The sequence below is a fragment of the Lissotriton vulgaris genome, chromosome 2_2 (assembly GCF_964263255.1).
Source record: "Lissotriton vulgaris chromosome 2_2, aLisVul1.2, whole genome shotgun sequence".
NCBI classification, from domain to species: Eukaryota; Metazoa; Chordata; class Amphibia; order Caudata; family Salamandridae; genus Lissotriton; species Lissotriton vulgaris.
Genome location: NC_141688.1, coordinates 102,809,730 through 102,830,274, shown reverse-complemented (window position 1 = coordinate 102,830,274; position 20,545 = coordinate 102,809,730). Strand labels below are relative to the sequence as shown.

The following is a 20,545-nucleotide window of genomic DNA, read 5'->3' as shown; positions in this document are numbered from 1 at the left end:
AAGCAGGTGAAACAGTGCAAAGAAGCTACATGTTAATTGTCGAGAGCGTGCAGGTCAAGCCATACATAAATGTGCTGCACTGCCACAAAAGATAAAGTTGTACATTATACGAAGTGTTAAGGCTGAAAGCAGATTCTACCTGCTTTACGAAGCACAGCCGCTGATTATCATAACTTACAAAATAACATTGCGAAAAGAAGCTCAGGAAGGCAGAGATTAACCAGGTGTTAGAAATTGCAAACTGACATTTAGGAGAAAAGAAATAACTTACTGAATACACTAAAGAGAGTCATCATACTGCTGCAGTCTGTGAAGTTGGCTTAAAGAGACGTGTTCATGGTTGTGCTTCGGAAGCCATCTAGACTCAAAGCAGTTTGTTCACAAAGTTGCACAGTGGGGCTCGGAACAACTTCACAGGTCTTACGAAAATAAGGAGCCAAGAACGACTCTCGGAAAGAGTGACATTTTTCCGATGGCTGCGAAGAAAGAAATGTTTCTAGTTATCATTAATGATGAGTCAGGGGCCAACACATCACAAGGTCTCACAGATGAGGTGCCCATGCCAAGTTACAGGGATCCACCACATGTGTCAGTGACACTGGTCTACAATGCTGTTGCATTCCTGAAACCACCACCTCCTTTCGATACCGCCAAAAAGCAAAATATTGGCGATGGATGGACTGCTTGAATAGAGACATTTGATGATTCGATTGATCCACTTAAAGAGACTAATACAAACAGATTGTCAAGTATGTAAAAAAATCCTGCTGGTGATGGTGGGAAAGAAGTCATAAAGTAAATGCAACAAACTGACGCAGAAATGACATATTGTCAGATTAAAGAAACGTTGAATCTAAAGTTTAAGCCACTGCCAAACGTTGATTACAAAAAGTACATTTTAAGTCAAGAATGCCCAAAAAGTTGGTGAAACCATTGATGAATTGGTGGAGACTCGATGCACTCATCAAACACTGTAAGTTCAATGAATTCAAAGATGAGGAAGCTATGTGACTTAGAGTTGGTGATGGATACCTGTCAGATTCATTCAGACGATGAATGCTGAGAGAAACTCCTAGGGGCTGATTACGATCTCATCAGGAAACTCTTTCAACCGAATCGGTCTCGGAATCATTTCCGAATGAACCGAGGTTTGTGAGTCCGACCGTCCGATTACGATGCGACCTAACATCATGCAGTCGTTCTCGCATTGACATCAACGGAAGCCTGTGTTCCGAACGAGAACACAGGCTCTCATTGAAAACAAGCAATTGCAATGCAATAGGTCTGACATTCTTGAGTGTTAGAGATGTTGGAGTTAAACATGACAATGTATTTTACCTATCTATTTTGGTTTGAAGTGTAGTGGATGTATTAACAGAGGCATAGCTGCACCACTGTCTCGAGGACTGAGATTAAGGAATTACCACTGGGAACAGACACAGCTGCAGGACCACCTCGAGGACTTATAATGGAGGAGTTACCGATGGGACCAAAGAAGCAGCTGCAGCACTGTCTAGAGGACTTAGAAGGAGGAATTACCACTGGGAAGAAAGAAGCTGCTGCATCACTGTCTAGAGGACTTACCACTGGGAACAGAGATGCAATTGCAGCACTGCCTAAAGGACTAAGAATTGGAAATTACCACTGTGAATAGAGGCACAGCTGCAGCACTGCCTAGAGGACTTAGAATGAGACCAGGGATGCAGCTAGCAGCACTGTGCAGAGGACATAGAATGATAAATTACCAATGGGACAAGAGAAGCAGCTAGTAGCACTGCATAGAAGATTAAGAATGAAGAAGTACCACTGGGTCCAGAGAAGCAGCTGGCAGCATTGCATAGAGGACTAAAAATGAGGAATTACTACGGAGATGAGAGAAGCAGCTGCAATGCTGTCTAGAGGACTAAGAATGAGAAATTACAACTGAAACCAAAGAAGCAGCTACCTGCACTGTCTTCATGGGTTTAAGTGTGCAGTCCACTGTGGGAGATGGGTCAGTGCTTAATGCCCACCAACATTTATTTTTGAGAAGTGCACTTAATTTTCATTATCAGATTTAAACCCAGGGAAAATGAAAGGGAGGAAGAAGGAGAAAATTAAAGGAAAGCCGTCATAAATAGTAAGCGCAAAGATAACAAATTTGCAAAAGTGAGATAAAAATATAGGTGGTGTATGGTGGTGGAATAAGGAGGCATGAGGTTGAATGAAATCTAGCCAACATTGATAATCGAAGCTCACAGCATTCACGAGTATGAGCAGTGGGCTCATAAAAAAAAGTTGTGCCCCTCCACTTCTGTTTGGTGTGCGGTATGAGGACTTCAGGATAATAGTAGTATGGAATCATGTGGTTAGGAGGAGGCTACACCAGGATGTGGGGATGATTCCAATCTCTGTGATGAAGATGGCACTGAGTATGGGATGGGCCAAAGTCAATTGCCAAACGAGTTGATGGGAGACAAAGCAGCCCGACGGACAAAATATTAAGAATGAGCACAATACTTTCCCTCATTTAACTGAGGTTGATCCACAGAAACCATTGATAAAGGAGATACGTGCAACTTGATCCCATCTTCACCAAAGAAGCCCAGAAGAAACCCCGACAGATTGTATCTGTTTTGGTCCTGAGAAGAATCCCACGAACTAACGGGATTCGAAACGCGTCGACCTACTTGTAATGACATACCTGTGTATATTGACTTGATGGCTTCATGTTTTGCATTTGATCCATTTAATTGCATTCAAACTAGACTACTATTTGTTTTTCAAAAGAGAAATTTAGTTCCCTAGGCCCATCCTAGTTGTAAATATTTGAGAGGGCCATATTAATGAGGACAACCAATTCAGATCTTTTTACGTCTTTTGACTTCCATCTTTCTCACATACTTTTCCGTTCCCCCACCACTTTGTATGTGTTATATATTGTTTTGAATATTTGTGGTATGAGTGATGCTTTGTAAGTTTGATGAATAAATGTTTGAAATATATGTAGTTTGCCCCCCCATTTTGTCTTTGCCTACACAATCCTTTCTACACTAAACTGTATATATTCACTATTTTCCTCTAAAGATTCGGATTTCCTTCTTAGCGTTATTAAAGAACGAAAAGAATTACTTTAAATTGTGATCCATGAACGCTTTATGTTAAAAGCAAAAGAAACCCCCCCCAAAACATTTCTGGGTAGTAAAGAAATAAATTAATATTTTTTGAGATAAATTGCAGGACTGAAAGAGTGGTCGGGAGTAAATTGAAGGCTCAGTTAACCACTTTTTTCTCTTCAAAATTACGGCCTAACCTGATCCTTGTCCCATTGGGCCTAACTCCCTGTTTGTTTCATACCTTTTAGAAAGTTGGCATTTTTTTTGCCTAAGTCATTTAGTGCCTGTAGACTATCAATGGTTACATGACTAGGTGTAGCTAACAATGGGGCTTTGTGTATTCCTCCTAAACAGCTACACACAATAGGGTGCTTAGATGTGCCTGGATGGGAAGGAGAAGCTGGGCACACTCCCACTTACACCTGAACAGGCTGTATTCTGTCTTTACACAAATGGCTGCATACCTAATGTAGTTAGTCTGAAGACAGGGCAGGAGCAGCAAGATGCCTGGGGACTTCAAAGAGAAACATCTAGATGCTTCTTCTCCACTTCAATGTCACAAATGCATAAATATTGGACCACAGACACCAACTCTTCAGTACACTTCTGGACCTATGGATACTCTGCCCGGAAAAAGGTCTACCACTCTGTGGGACTGCTGCTATAAATTAACTGCTGCCCCGCTGTACTGACCAGCTGCCACCTTGCTTGGGGAAGAAGGACTGGGCCTGCAACTTCATCTTAAACCCAGAACCCCAGAGAGGCTCGAAGGGCTAGTCTGCTGGCCTTATGATCTGAGCCTCTAAGACATAAATGGCTCCTAAGCCAGTTCCTGGACTAATCTGAAGCGAGTTCCTGACTTTGAAGTGGTGCTCCTCAGGTCCTGGACCCTTGGTGTGGTTCACAGGGGCTTATATTAAATCCTTGGCCTCTTTGTGATTGTGAAGAGGCCCATTCGCCGCAAGACCGTGCGAGCCGCCGCCAGCCCATCTCTATACAAAGCAGCATTGATTGCTAGTTGGCGCCGGCCAATGTGAATTCCCAATCCACCCTTCTGCAACGCCCAGTGTGTTCCCCGCACCATACTAACAACCACTCTCAACTTTCTCCTTCCTCCCTGCAGCTCCTCCAACGCAAACAGGACTCTTGGTACAAAACTTAAGAAGGCTTCAGCAGGACTAATCTGGTACTATATCCAATACTCCCTCCATGGTGGTCGGCCTGCACTTCTGACTTTGACCCCGTCAAACACGACCAGAGGGCTGCAGTTTGTGCTTTATTCTTTTAGGCTATTTGTTAAAAATTCATAACTCCAGTTCTACTGATTGGATTTTTGATGTTTTGTTTAATTTAGTAAATGTTGCTCTATTTTCTTAACCTGCTTTGGTATCTGTTTATGTGGTGTTTTCACTGTTCCCATTTGAAGTGTTGCACAAATACTTTACACATTGCCTCTTAGTTAAGCCTGGCTGCTCTGTGCTAAGCTACCGGGGTTGAGCACAGGTTTGGGGTTTGCTTGTGCCTTAGCCTGACATGGATTGTGGTTGCTGCTTGACCAGGTTTCACACCCCAGTCAACTAGTACCCCAATATCTTAGAAGGTAATTCATCACCAGTTCTGCAGCAGGCAAATATTGTATTGCATTCATAGTACGATTCTACAAGTTCTGCGATGCCACACATAGTGTTATATTTTTGAAAGCTTTTACCAATTTCTAAATCAAATCTATATTTTACTTTTTCAGTCTATTTCAGTGAAGAGAGACAAAGAGGGAAAATATTATTGCATGTTTTTTTCTAGAAAATATTTAAGAAAGAGCCCCCCCCCCTTCTACAGGGAGTAATTTGACATTCCGATTTGGCAACAGGTGGACGCAGTACAGCAGCTTCTCACAAGCAGAATGGTTTAGATTACCTGGCTAAGGAGCAGTATTTGGGGGAAGAGAGCCATAAGGCGCCATCCGTCTGCAGATGGCGGCTAACTTTATTGCTTCACTAATGAGCCAATACAAAGATGTTTACTTTCCGTTCACCTTTCATTTTTCAGCTTTGCAGTTTTCACCTGGTGGCGAGTGACTTCAGACCCCTCCTGGTCTAAGGGTGATGTCTCCTCATTGGCAACGGATCCAGGCACATCTCGACTTTGATATGTATTACCTTGGACGCGCCAATTATTTTCTGTTTGATTACAGTGATTACTATTCATTCCCAGCCATCAATTCTGCGATAAAAGCCACTGTAGAAAGGTCATCATTATCAGAGAGAATGAAGGGAGGCGCCGCAGCATGAGGAAGAATTGAAGAGCATCGCGGGAGCGCCATGTTCAGGAGAAGGCTTCCCGCCAATATTAATCAGGAGCTGTGGCAGCACTTGTTGTCCTTGGTAATTAAGGCACCTGCTGTTTAAGGGACTGAGAGGCTCCAGGTCTTGGCACTGACACCCTTTCTCCTCCAGGATTCCATCGCTGACGTACAATAAGGTGAAACAAGCTCAACAACTGAAAACAGCCTCAAAAAGAACCAGCGAAGTGCGTGCTCCAGTGTCACTAACCTGGGCTTTTGTGTTCAACCTGGTGAGATACAAATTATTTTCAAGCGAGATCAGGATGCCACTGATTTTAGTTTCAGGCACTTAAAATGGCGGTGCATTTATTATTGGTATATGTGCATCTGACCAATGGACTTTGCAGGAACCATGCTATTATTCTGAAAGGTGCGCCCAAGTTCATTGTTACCTTTGATCCCATGGAAACGGGTATCGATAAGCACAGGATCAACACATATATACTTAGTTCTGTAAACTGGTGTTATATGTATGTTCAGATGGCTCAATCTGTTGATTCACGAATCATTGACTTCCAGAAGTCAACCCAGTAGCATCAATTGAACACCTTCATGCCCATGTCTACAATGTTTGTATCTTCACTCTTCCATCTCAACTTCTTGATAAGCAGAATTAGCTATTTTTGCTGCCAATCATTACTCACTTAACACATAATGTAAGAATTAAAGATTATGGATATTATGAAGTGAGAAACACGCTGCAAAATGCAACATAGTGCCAATGCAGCCAGTATTGGCTTTTCATAAGTACTTTAATGCTTTTGAAATAGCCATGTTATACTGAATACTTTTTTTTTTTAGTTTTAATAGCGCGAATTAGACCCGAGACATCGGGTATCAGAGCGCCTTACATAAGCACCAGTTTCGTTACAAAAGAATACATTTTTGTTAGGCACGGGGAGATTACGTGATTTGCCCAGAATCACAGGATGTTGAGCGTCGTTGCAGAGACTCAAACCCGGTTCCCCAGCTTCCAGGTCGGGAGCTCTAGCCAAAGACAACATCCTTAATCCATGTTCCCCTTCTTACAAACTAACCCTCACTTATAAATCAATTTCTTTAAAATTATTTTTTGCAATGGAATTGGCAAGGTGGCAGAAAACAATTTAAAAATGAACAATTTGGAAAAATGGTTTTGTCAGTCAGTATTCATTTGCACTCCCCTGGGAGGGGTGAGGGCACGCGCAACAGATCACATTTTCTTTGCCCGATCGCCTTCCTCTTTACATCACACCTGTTTCCCCTCTTCCTCCCACTCTTTGTTGTATCCATCATGGGATGCCCCCTCTGCACCTTCTTTGCTTTGCTGCATTCTTGTCCCATTCTGCACCCACTCTTTACCTCCCACCTGGGCACCTTTCTCCCAGACGAGGACGGGGAACTAAAAGCAGCTCTTGCAAAAATGCTCAATCTAACCCAGCACCTTTGTCTCCTTGTGCAATCTCTCTTTCCATATATCTATTATCTCTCTCACTATCTTCTCTCTCTCTTTCCTCCCTGATTGTTTTCTCTCTATCTTCTCCCCTTTCTTTCTCTCTCTCCTGACGCCTCCACATCCTGCTGAAGAACAATTGTTACGTACCTGTAAACAGGTATTGGTGTCTTTTATAGATTCACATGCTTGAATATTCCCCGTCGTCGAAGTGGGAGTCCCACAGTAAATAAAATAGCAATAATGCTAAATATATATAAATATATATAATATATATGTACAAATAATACATGATAAAGAATAGGAAACATAATAGAAACCTCAAAAAACTATTCCTACATAGGAAAGCATGGTAAAGAGAAACAACTACTTGTAACACATTAGTGTCATTATGTTAATCCAAATTATAGCCAATCAGGCTTTAGCACCCTCTAGAACCTTCTCCTCAGAAGCTCAAGCCCTCAGATTTTCATAGCACAAGTAACAAAGAGCGCATGAGGAGAGAGAGCCTCTGAGTGGAGGAGGGTGAGTCGCATGTGAATCTATGAAAGACACCAATACTGGAGAACCACCTGTTTACAGGTAAGTAACAATTGTTCTTCTCCAGTATTAGGGGTGTCTTTCATAGATTCACATGCTTGAATAGAATAGAAAGCAGTAACCTCCAAAAACTGAGATTGCTAGGTAAATATATGGAAGAAAACCAAGACAGTACCAGGATAATACAGTCATGTTACACATCATAGCAATCACAGTAAAACATCAAGGAGGGGGGAAAAGAGGCTCACCTTAATGAAACAAATGGCGAAGCACTGCCTGTCCCACTGCGGTATCCGCTTCATTGATGGCATCTAAACAGTAATGCTTGGTGAAAGTGTGCCTGCTGGACCATGTCGCTGCACAGCAAATCTGATGAAGAGGCACACCAGCAAACAAGGCGGTGGATGAAGACATCGCCCTCGTAGAATGAGCCCTCACTGAAGACTGCAATGGTTTACCAGCTTGTTGGTGGCAGAAGCCAATGGCTGAGGAAAGCCATCGAGCAATAGTTGGCTTGGAAACTGGATGTCCCGTACGCAGTCGTCCGTAGGCAATGAACAGCTGGTCGGACTTGCTGAAGGAGGCAGTTCTGGAAATATAAAATTTAAGGCATTGTTTGATGTTCAAAGAGTGCATGCGCTGCTCCGCCGGAGACTTAGGGTCCGGAAAGTAAGTTCTCAGGAACATAGGCTCATTCAAATGAAAGTCTGTCGGTACTTTAGGTAGGAAAGAGGGGTTGGTGTGGAGCGCCACTCCGTTAGGCCTGAACTGAAGGTAAGGAGGCTTGATAGTGAAAGTGTGCAGGTCGCTCACGCGACGAGATGAGGTCAAAGCCAAAAGAAGCGCAACCTTCCAGGTGAGGAATTTGATATCCGTTTTATGGATAGGTTTAAATGGTGACTTCATAAGTTGGGATTGTATTGTATTGTAAGGGACATTTATAAAGCGCGCTGACACCATGGGTTTCCTGGCGCTGGCAGACTGCTGGGGGGGGACTGGGAGGAATTAGCCAGATTGAGGGAAGAGCCAAGTTTTTAGGGATTTACGGAAGAGGGTAAGGGAATTGGAGGTTTTGAGAGAGATGGGGAAAGAATTCCAAAGTTTGGGGGCCAGAAATGCAAATCTCCGGCCTCCAGATCTGCAGAGTTTGACAGGGGGAGTGAGTAAGAGGTGCAGATGAGAGGATCTCAGGTTCCGAGAGGGGCTATAAGTCCTGATGAGAGATTTCAAAAAGACAGGACAGGAACCAGATAAGGATTTAAAGGTGAGGCAGCCGATCTTAAAGGCTGCCCTCGAGGTGACGGGGAGCCAATGCAGTTTTTGAAGGAGGGGTTTGGCGGATTGCCATTTTGGACTCCCAAAGGCCAATCTCGCCGCTTGATTCTGAACGAATTGTAGTCTGCATGATAGTACAACATTGAGGTGCCAAGATGGAGGAGGGCGCCGAACAGGTGGGAACTTGCGGAAAGCCCTTTAAAGAATTGTCGTATGATTCTGGACGAGCAGAGGGAAGAAGAGCCATCGTGTCTGAAGCGAGATATAGCAGCTAAGAAAACTCTCAGGGTAGAATGAGAGAGTCCTGACTGAGCAAGGCTTAAGAAGGATGGAAGAAGCTGCTCTGGAGTGGAATGGATGGGATGGACATTGGCTGAAACACACCAATGGCAGAAGCTCTTCCACTTGAGTTTTTAAGTTTTGATGGTAGACGGAGCCCTAGCTTGAGCCAGGATGTCTCTGCATTCCTGAGATAAGTTCAAATCTGCGAATTCAAGGTGCTCAGGTTCCATGCCCACAATTGTAGCGTGGAGGGGTCCGGATGGCACACTAGGCCTCTGTCCATTGATAGTAGGTCTGGACGAGGGCGCAGAGGAACGGGCTCGCATTGGGACAACAGAAGCAGTTCTGAAAACCATGCCTGCCTGGGCCAACAAGGTGCGATCAACAGGATGTGGCAAGGCTGTCTCCGCATCTTCCACAGCACCCGTGGTATTAATGGAATCGGCGGAAAAGCGTAAGCGAATAGATTGCACCAGTCTATCAATAGGGCATTCCCGCACAACCCGGGGTGGGGATGCCAACTTGCATAAGACGGGCATTTCCGATTCTCCGGTGTTGCAAAGAGGTCTAGATCTGGGTGACCCCACTGGTGAAAGACAAGATCTAGAGTCGGCTGGTGCAGTTCCCATTCATGCGTTGAAGAAGTGGACCTGCTCAGAGATTCCGCCAAAATGTTGGACACGCCCGGAAGGTGGACGGCTGTCAAGGTGATCTGGTGGCGGAGAGCCCAATCTCAGATCGACTTGGCCAAGTGAGACAGATGAGGAGACTTGGTTCCTCCCTGTTTGTTCACGTAGTGCATACTGGTGGTATTGTCCGTTTGGATCAGCACTGACTCCCCTTGAACGGCTGGGAGAAATGACTTGAGCGCTAGGAAGATCGCCATCAACTCCAGCCTGTTGATATGCCACTTGCGCTGGGGCGGAATCCACTTGCCCTTGATGGATAGGCCCTGGAGATGAGCACCTCACCCCTCCTGGGAGGCGTCTCTCGTCAGCGTGAGATCTGGTGCGCGAATGAGAAAGGACGTTCCCATTTCCAGATTTGTAGGTTGTGCACACCAAAGCAAGCTCTTTCTCATGCGGGTTGTCACTGCGACAAGGTCGTTGAAGGACCCGGAGACCTGACGCCACTGTAAGTCCAGTTCTTCCTGAATGGGACGGGTGCGCAACCTGCAATTTGGGATCAGTGCGATGCAAGATGAAGCCATTCCCAAGAATGATTTTAACGTTCGAACAGAATGAGGGAGACCAGACGAAGGATTTTGTGACGCCGCTCGTTGGAGACGAACGCTTTTGAGAGTTTCGTATCTAGGATCGTTCCCAAGAAGGATCTGGTCTGCAGAGGTGCAAACTGTGACTTTTTGACGTTCATGGTCAACCCCAGGGACTGAAACACCTGTTGGCAAAGGCGAGTGTCCTGATGTAACTGATGGTGGGATTGAGACTTTAGAAGGCAATCGTCCAAATATGGAAAGATTTGAACACCTTGGAGACGCAGGTGAGCAACCACAGGGGCCAGTACCTTCGTGAACCCACGAAGAGCTGATCGCAGCCCGAAGGACAGAACTTTGAACTGAAAGTGCATTGGCCCCACCTTGAAACGCAGGTACTGGCGATGGTGTTGGATCATAGGGACATGAAAGAATGCGTCTTGAAGGTCTATGGTGTTCATGAAATCCTCTCTGGATAGAAGATGAAGGATTTCCTGTAACGTCAGCATGCGGAACGATTGGGACTTTAGGAACTGGTTGAGATCCCTCAGATCCAGAATGGGTTGCCAATCTCCGGTCTTCTTGAGTATGAGAGTAAAACCCCACTCCTCTTTGATGTTTCGGGACCACTGCGACTGCACCATTTAACACAAGAAGACGAATCTGATGGAAACGCTCCTGGAGGTGTGGAGGAGGCGGGCCACGAGGTGGAGTACACAGAGGAATCTCTACAAACTCTAGGGTATGACCCCGTCGTACAATGTCCAAAACCCAGCGGTCCGAGGTGATCGAGGACCACTGAGAATAAACAGAGAGATTCGACCTCCAACATTTTGATGGTGGAAAAAGTCATTGGCGTTTAGAGTTGGATCCCCGGTACGAGGACTTTCCTCTGTAAGGCCTGGAGGACTGCTGGCGAGATTGCTGATTGGGCGTGTAACGTTGGCCGCTCTGATTGTATGAGCGGTATTGCTGCCCACCTCGAACGTTGGAAGAAGTGCCGCGTCCGTGTGCACCTCGAAAGGACTGCTTCCGAAATTGTAACGTGCCCAAAGACTTTGCCGTATCGGTGTCTTTCTTAATGGACTCCAGGGCATCATCAATATGCGATCCGAATAGCGATTTCCCCATCATAGGGCATGTCCAGAATTCTGGATTGGACTTCCTGCCGGAAGGATGTGGACTTTAGCCAACCTTGTCGTCAGAGTGCAGCCGCACTTGCAAGCAGACGGAATCCTGTGTTAGAAACATCGACTGTGACTGTCGATCATTTCTTCTGACGTTTTCTGTCCATCTCGAAGGATCTGTAGAGCGTCAGCCTTGGAAGCATCAGGTATGAGTTCTATGAGATCTGAAATGTCTGACCACATTTGTCTGTCATAGCGTCCCAAGATGGCTAAGGCATTGGCTGCCCGGACAGATGTGGAAGCCATTGTTGAGAACTTGCGGCCAATAGCATCCAGACGTCGACCCTATCTATCCGGAGGGGCTGTGATAGGAGCCGCTGGGTTCCGGGCTCGACGCTGTGCGGTCTGAGTCACTACCGAGTCCGGTTTGGGGTGAGAAAGCAGGCAAGCCGGAGACCCAATCGGGGCCTTGTACTTTTTCTCAAGGCGCGGTATCTGTGCAGGTAAGGAGTTTGGAGCAGTCATGAGCTTAATTCCTTCCTTCCCAACAAAATTGATGATAGGAATTGTGTGGGTTTGTTTATTTATTTATTTATTTATTTGGGTTTCTTGTAGAGCGCTAACAATCATCCCAAAGGGATATCACGGCGCTAAGTTTGCTAAAGTACGGGTGCAGTGGGCATCGCTGCTTGATTTAGTCGAAGTGGGGGAAAAGGAAAGTTTTTAGTTTTTTCCTAAATGCCAGGTGGCATTCTGTGAGTCGGAGGGCCACAGGCAGTTCGTTCCACTTCCTTGCTGCGGCGTGGGAAAAGGCTTGTTCGCCCATCCTGGCTCTTTTAACCCGGGGGACGCTAGCTAGCGCCGAAAGTTGAGAGCGGAGGTTTCTAGTGGGAGTGTAGAAGTGAATCCTGTTTCTCAGTATGAGCGGTCCTGTCTGGTGCAGTGCTCTATGAGTGATGCATAACGTTTTGAAAGTTGCTCTTTGCTTCATTGGCAGCCAGTGCAGATCACGCAGACAGTTTGAGGCCGAGTCGTATTTCCTTTTCATGCAGATGGCCTTGGCCGCTGCGTTCTGCACCAATTGAAGTTTGGTGAATAAGTACTCCGCCATGCCAACGAACAAGGAGTTTCCATAGTGCAGCCTACTCATCAAGAGAGACTGAACTAGGATCCTTCTGCACTCTATTGGAACCCATGGAAAGACTCTTTTGAGCATTTTCAGGGTTGCAAAGCCTTTGCCGCATATAGTGGCTACATGAGTTTTCATGGAGAGGGAGGTGTCAATAGTTATTCCAAGGTTCTTCGCTGTTGATGTCGGGGCAGGAGGGATACCCAAGGCTACCAGCCACCAGGTGTCGTTCCACAGTTCAGTATGGCCTCCGAACAGCAGTATCTCTGATTTGTCTGCATTTAGCTTAAGATAGTGCTTGTGCATCCAGTCAGCCAAATCAGAGAGACAGTTTATAAGCCTATCCTTGGGGTTATCCTCCTCGTCCAAAATTACAGTAAGTTGGGTGTTATCAGCATAGGAGCAGATTTCAACAGATTTTATAAGGATTGTCTTTAAAATCATAAAGGAAACAGTCTTCCTCACGTTGTGATCTTGGTAATTTAAAGCGCAGAGCTGCTTTATCCATTAAAAGATGGAAACTGGCGATATACACAAGAGGTGAATCTCCAGAGTTCCCTGGCTGAAGTGAGGGTGTCTGTGCCCGATAATCATCCCAGTCCGCCATATCCGGGTCGCCTGCTTCATCCGAATTGTCTGGGACTTCTCCGTCCTCACGCTCCGGGACCGCCTCATCATCCGCATCCTGTGGATAAACTGTTGTATGGATCCTAATACACGTCTGAACCTGAGACGAAGTTGTAGGAGGTAACACAGGCGGCCGAGAAGGTGGAGGCAGTGCTACGGTAGCCGGAGATGGTGCCGGTGTACTCTGTGGCGTAGCTGGGAAACGGCGGTTGTAATCATCCAGCATATGTTGGAGATTTGAGATCAGAGTTAAAGGAATGGAAGCCATAGAGACTTGGACCAGCTGTTCCTCAGATTGAGACTATTGATCACCGTCACCTTCGTCAGAATCCGAGTCCTGACACTTAATTATTAAGTCAGATGGACTTTGTGCCGCTCCAAAGGTATCCCCTTCTTGTTCTGAGTCAGTGTCAGGCTCAGATGTAGTGGCAAACATTGGAGAAGGTGGTTTCAGCTCTGGATCAGAGAGCTGGTAACACGGAGCCTTGTCACGAGGATGAGAAGATTCTGAAGTCTTCAAAGGCACTAACGGCAATGAGGCAAAAGAAAGTGATGCCGCCGTCGACGGTGCCGTCGTCGATAACGTCGATGATACTGGCTTGCTCGTCGACGAAGATAGTTTTGGAGAAATCATCATCGACGGTGCCACTGTCGACGGTCGATCAGCTGTAGACGAGGCCGTCGACGAAGCAATCGTCGACGGAACGGTCATCGATGCCAGTGTAGCCTCCTTGGTCGACAGTATCTTCGTCAACGAGATCTTGGTCGACGGAGTCGCCGTCGACGACGACGAGGACTTCTTGGAGACTTTCGTCGACGAGGATTCTTTCTTCTTCGTCGAGGAGGAAATGGGAATCGTCGACGGAACTGGCTTGAAAGGCAAGCCAACCCTCGTCGACATGGATGCTGTCGACGAGACCGTCGTCGACGAAGAAAAAGCTGAGGTAGTAGTCAGCGTCGTCGTCGAGGATTTAGCAAATGCTGTTCTCGTCGTCGGAGCGCTTGTCGACCCTCCCGTCGACGGCGGACCTTTGAGAGGCGTGGAAACACCTCAAGAGGCAGCAGAAGACGCCTGAGAGCCAGGTTTCGTGGGCGTAAAAGTGGTAGGGGTGGCTGAAGACGCCACAGAAGCTAGAGGCAAGGCCAACTTCATATTCTTGAGGAAAGGAGATGGAACATCCTGTAAACTACCACGCTTGGATGCTGCTGAAGAAAGTCCAGAATGAAAACTTTCTGCGTCTGACAGGGCTGAATCCTTGTCTTTTAGATGTTGAAGCCAAAGGAGAAGGCGGCCTTCTCTGTCCTTTACAGTCTGTGTAGAAAAAGTTCTACAGAACTTGCAGCTGCCAGCCTCATGATCAGGATATAAACAGTATATACACTTCTGGTGGGGGTCCTTTTCAAAAAGGCGCAGCTTCCCACAAGAAGAGCAAGGTCTAAATAAAGACTTCTTACTTGACATGTTGTGAAAAAACACTGGAACTAGATGAGTAGAGGTGAAAACTGAGCAGAGCCCAAGGAGACTCCCTTCACACGACGTGCGGTAGAAAATCTGAGGGCTTGAGCTTCTGAGGAGAAGGTTCTAGAGGGTGCTAACGCCTGATTGGCTGTAATTTGGACTAACATAATGACACTAATGTGTTACAAGTTGTTTTTTCTCTTTTCCAGGCTTTCCTATGTAGGAATAGTTTTTTGAGGTTTCTATTATGTTTCCTATTCTTTATCATTTATTATATGTACATATATAGTATATATATTTATATATATTTAGCATTATTGCTATTTTATTTACTGTGGGACTCCCACTTCGACGACGGGAGATATTCAAGCATGTGAATCTATGAAAGACACCCCTAATACTGGAGAACTTAACCTCAGGAAACAGGGGAAAGTAACAGGGGACCAGGTTTCAGCCCAAAGGAGAAATCCTCAGTTGAATAAAAGACTTGTCAGGTCTATGTGCGCTTTTTCTTTTTACTACAACCTTGTCTATCCCTGCTCTCATCTGGGATGCTGTTCCAGGGCTGGCTTTAGCACTGCTGGAGCTCTGTCCGACTATGTATTTTGGCGCACCACAATGACCACCTCTGCCATGGATTCCCTCCCTACCACCCTTTAACAAGGTGCACGCTACATTACCATGAATTAAAAACTTCACAAGTCAACACTTCTACTAGACAAACTCCGATCATGCCAGGAAGAACATTAATCACCAGAGTTTTCTTGACATTTTAATTGTTGCCTCAAAATTGCTGCAGGCCAGGAAAGCGGCAACAGGTGCTTTCAAACACAATATAAACTAGCAGACAGGCGCCCCCATTCGAAGTCAGCAGCCGGTGCGGTGGTACCAGTCGCACTGCCCTGGCTGTGTCTCTCCATCCGTCGTGATTCCTTTTTCATGTCACCCTTTTTCCCATTACATATCCTCTTTTGTCCCGCTTTTCAAATCCAGTTTAGCTAGTTCTACACTGTGCTTTCTCTGGTTTTACCTTGTTAGATATAGTAAATAGACTACTAAATCGTAGGCCCAGATTTACAAAGAAATTACGTTGTCCTTGTGTCATGCATGTCTACGCAAGGCAATGCAAATCCTTTAGTCATATTGACTAACTCCCACAAGAGGCGATTTGTACCATCGTGCGTGACTGTAAAGAAATGAAACGCGAAGCCGAGGTCTGCGGTGTGTTGCATTACATTTTGTAGTGGTAGTGGTTCCATGGGTAGAGCATGGGCATTCCCATGCATCTACCCATGGAATGTGAAGCAATCCCAGATTTAATAAGATCAATAAACCATGGATTGTGCCAAAATAGTGCACCTCCAGAGGGATGGCGTAACGAGGAGACATTTTTTATTTCTCCTCATTACTCTCTCTTTCTACGCATGATGCATTCCACATCATACATAAAAAGAGGAAATTGCCTCTTAGGAATGTATTTGTGCAGGAAGGTTTGCCTTCCTGCACAAAAACATATATATATATATATATATATATATATATATATATTGTTTACCAATCCAATTCCTTCGGATGCAAGGAAGGCACTGACACCGTGACTTAAACTCAAGAAAATATTTTAATCCAACATGCCTTACAGACGCGTTTCGGCGGAAGCCTCCGCCTTGCTCACTTAACTCTGCTGTGAATGGCATACATTTTTATAACACATAACATGCTGACACATCGTGGGCTCGGTCATATCCAATGATTGGCTGTTGGTTGTTATGACAACAGGTGAGTCATGCATGAACATACTATTTACATAGACACAGAAGAGTCTGTAGTTTTTACGCGCCTTGCAGTAGAATAGTAACACGTTATTTAAACTACTGATTATTACTCACAACTAGGGCATTTTAAATTGTGAACACATTGTGCTAGTGCGTAATATCTGTAAGTGCAGTTATTAAATTAAATCATATATGCGCGTATGCCACACTTATTGAAACTGGTCACTGTTAGACTTGTATTCCCTTGTCATTGTGCTACGTTATTACGTTAAACCAGTCAAGTAATTTTGCTACATTACAATTACCATGGTATTTAAAGAAAAAATAACTATTCAAGGTAATGCTACTTATGACATTATCTCCAAGTGGACATAATTACCGCTGAGCAAAATATTACGCAAAGAAAATAGTCATATACGTTTCTAAGTTTCAAATGTGTGACTGTGGTTCTATTTACATACAGATATAACTGTGTCAAAATTAATGTATTGAATCATAAACAACCTTAGGTGCTCTTAATGTGTCCCAAATACAAAATTAGGTGTATGTTATATATATACAGAGTTAAAAATTGAAATGGGAATGTCTTGTCGGGTAGGGCTCAGCTAAGGATTTATAGGTGGACAGTCATAGCTTCGTCTGAGTTTAATCCATTCGGGATTTTTGAATTCAGCAGGATTATGTATCGTGACTCAAGACGTCTTAGGGCAAGTCTGCGATTCCCTCCCCTTGGATTTTTTGGTACGCTGTCAATCACATAATAGGAAATGTGTTTGATATTCCCATCATGCATGGTATTGATGTGTCTGGCCACAGGGTACGTTAGGTCATTGTTAGTGATAGCGCGCAAATGTTGCAATATCCTCACATGTGCTTGGTGGATAGTGCTTCCCACATAGCGCTTACCACAACTGCAGACCAGTACATAAACGGCATATTCCGTTTTACAGGAATAGCCGCCCCTAATGGTGTAGGGTTTGTTCCTGAATGGTACTTGTACCTCCTTCATGTTAAGCCCTTGTTTGCAGGCTTTGCACTTAGTGCATTTCTTAAAGCCTTTCTGCGGTGGGGGCCACGTGACTGGTTTTCTTAGTGTAGGGGAATTACACACTAGTTGGTCTCGCATGGATTTTGCCTTTCTAAATGTTATGCTAGGCCTGTTCCCACTCAGTTGTCCTATCACAGGGTCATTCTTAATCAAGGGCCAATGTTTCTGCAGTATCTTTCTGACCTGGTTGTGGTACATATTGTAGCCAGTAATCATTCTTGGGGGGTTACCAGTCACACTCGCGGGTGTGGTTTCGGTCTCCAAACCTTTGCTAAATAGTAAATCCTTTCTGTTTTTGGTGTTGCACTTACTTTCAGCTTTTTCGAGGGTTTGTGGTCTGTACCCTCGCTTGCTTAATCTTTCAAATAGATCTTTTTTGGCCTTGGTGACTCCTTCCTCCGTACTGCAGTTGCGCGTCATGCGCAAGCATTCAGCATAAGGAATAGATTCTTTTAACTTAGTGGGATGAAAGCTTTGTGCATGAAGCACTGCATTTCCCGCTGTAGGCTTCCTATAGGTTCTGGTTTGGATTTTGTCATTCTGTACATACATCTCTATGTCCAAGAATTGGATCACTGCTTTACTGGTTGTACTGGTGAATTTCAAGTTTAAGCTGTTTTCATTCAGATCTTTGGCGAATGCCTCCGCACTCTCAATGGTACCCCTCCATAAGATAAAAACATCATCAATGTAGCGTTTGTAAAGCACCACATTGTGTGACATCTCCACCTCATGCTTGATGGCCAGAACCTGCTCCTCCCACCAGCCCATATGCAGATTAGCATAGCTGGGGGAGAAGCAAGTGCCCATTGCCGAACCTTGCAATTGTTTGTAGTGCAATTTGTCAAATAAAAAGGTATTGTTATTAAGGCACCATTCTACCATCTGTAGTAACATCAACGTGTGTTGGTACAATGCTATTGGGCGTTTATTGAGATAGTATTCCAAAGCCCGCAACCCGTCTGTGTGTCTAATACTGGTGTATAAAGCTTGTACATCCAATGACATGAATACAAAATCCTGTTCCCACTGTAAATCGTATACATGTCTTAAAAAATCACCACTGTCCTGTATGTAAGCCGGGAGTGCTTTAACAAAAGGTTGGAGAAAATAATCTACAAAAGTGCTGGTATTTTCGAACAAACTCCCAATGGCAGAAATGATTGGTCTACCGGGTGGTTCCTTAGGGTCTTTATGTATTTTAGGTATTAGGTATAACTGGGGAGTGGTGGGGTAATCATTCTTTAAGAAAGCTAGTTCTGCTTTACTTATTAGACCAAAATTTCTCCATTTGTATAACTCACAGTGATACTTCTCCTGTATACCTACTATGATGTTAGGGCTCACTCTACAATAACATTCTTGATCAAGCAATTGCTTCATTGCTTGTTCATTATACATTTTTAGTGGCCATAGCACCACATTGCCACCCTTATCAGACCAACGTACAACAATATCTGATCTAGTTTGTATTTTCGCCATAAGTGCATTGTACTCAATTCTCTTGTTGTGCTCTTTCATGCAAAATTGGCGTGTACTTAGTGTAGAAAGTTCTTTTAAGTCTCTGATGACATTTTCAGAAAAGAGGTCTAGTCCATCTTTGAGCAGTACAGGCATAAATATCGATTTTGGTTTGAATTTAGTTTCAACTGTTTGATATGTGCTTAAGCCTGCCGCATTTGCTATTTCTCCCGGTGTTAATTGGCTGAGGGATTCTTCAAATTCAAGGGCATTCAAGTCTCCTAGTACCGCCATGTCCGCAATACTTAGGGTTTCAGCAATTCCTTGACCTGTGTTTTCTGGGCACGTACTTTTACTAGTATTGTTTATAAAGTGTTTTCGCAGTTTAAGTTTCCTCACAAATTGGAACAGATCTATTCTGGTTTGGGTGTAATCAAAGTTGGTTGTGGTGCAAAATGTCAATCCCAGTGATAGAATTTCCGTTTCTCTATTAGTGAGTTCCAGATCAGTCAGATTGATAACAGTGTTATCTAAATTTCTCATTCGTGTGTTATCCATTATTGTTTCCTGTTTTTTCTGTATTTGGGTTTTGTTTGTTTCGTTGTTCCTCCCGCCCCAGCGCCTGTCTTTTCTTCGTCGGCTCTTTGTTTTGTATTTTGTTTGGACTTCCCTTTGGTCCATTCTGTTTGAGATTGTTTCCGTGGCCTTAATGATTTGAGGCGCTGTAAACGAAAAAAAGCCAATTCCTGGGCTGGGTTTGGTACTTCTCCTGTGAGCACCAAGGAGCTGACACTTTCCGGATCTGATTCCACTGAGGCACTTAGGTCTGTTCCACTTGATGCGGGTGTCATTTGTGACCCGCTCGCTGTTGCCGATAACTGCTGTCTTTTAATATTGTCAAATTTTCTGGCAAATGTGTAGATACGACCGTTTACATAGTCATTTCGGTCTCTTTGAAACTTTATCGCTTTTCTTTCCTTTATTTCCTCTTCCAGTTTGGAAAGCCTGCTGGTTATTTCCTTCAATGCCACAGTTATTTCATCTTGGTTTTCCCTTGATTCCAAATCCTTCATAATTTCTTGTATCCTGGTTATGATTTTCTCACGGTCACTTGCTGCATATTTTATTAATATTTTTAGCATGTTTTGGGATGCTAGGGCATTATTGTCCGCCCAATCTTGTAGCATGGCCGGGTCAGGATTTTCGTAGGTGGGCGCAACCAATATTCTGAGTCCTCTTGGTACTCTGCCCACGTCCAGGTATCTCTGTAGTGATTTTATCTCCCACCATTTTGATACCTCCTTTTTACGTAATTTCTCTAGTTCTGCACATAAGTTTTTGGTACTGTTGTCTTTATCTGTGGTTATCGTCGTTTCTGCCTTTTTGTTTTTTGTCGCAGTGCTGGTATCTGCGTCCACAAATATATCCAAAGCGGCCGCTTCCCGCAATTTTTCCCATTCCACAGACATGTTTAAAACAGATATATGGATTTGTATGTTTGCTTGCGAAAGTCACTGCCTACCAGTGTGTATTCAACGCACACACGGTAGGACTACCTCTCCCATAAACCTTTGCAGTGTTTTTGTTGCGTTAGTAACACAGATTTTCGCCGTCTTACCTGGACGCCCACAATTGCTCTCCAGCCTTCGCAGGGATCCGGCGAGTCAGCTAATCGTCCGTGTCACCAACAATCCATTTCTCCACGATTGCAGGTTTGGGGGGGCGCTGTGTTTCTCTCTTCTCG

General features: G+C 44.6%; 1 protein-coding gene across 3 annotated transcripts in view; it reads right to left on the bottom strand.

Annotated features, from left to right (window-relative positions):
• LIPC (lipase C, hepatic type) overlaps positions 1-20,545 on the bottom strand; it is a 607,669-nt gene that overhangs the window by 481,676 nt on the left and 105,448 nt on the right. The window contains exon 1 of one of the 3 annotated variants that reach the window (XM_086959373.1): positions 272-308. The exons of the other annotated variants lie outside the window; for them this stretch is intronic. Coding sequence (XP_086815499.1) covers positions 272-296 — 25 coding nt within the window. The 5' untranslated portion in view covers positions 297-308. Of the gene's footprint in view, positions 1-271; positions 309-20,545 lie in introns of those variants that run through there. 3 annotated transcript variants of the gene reach the window in all.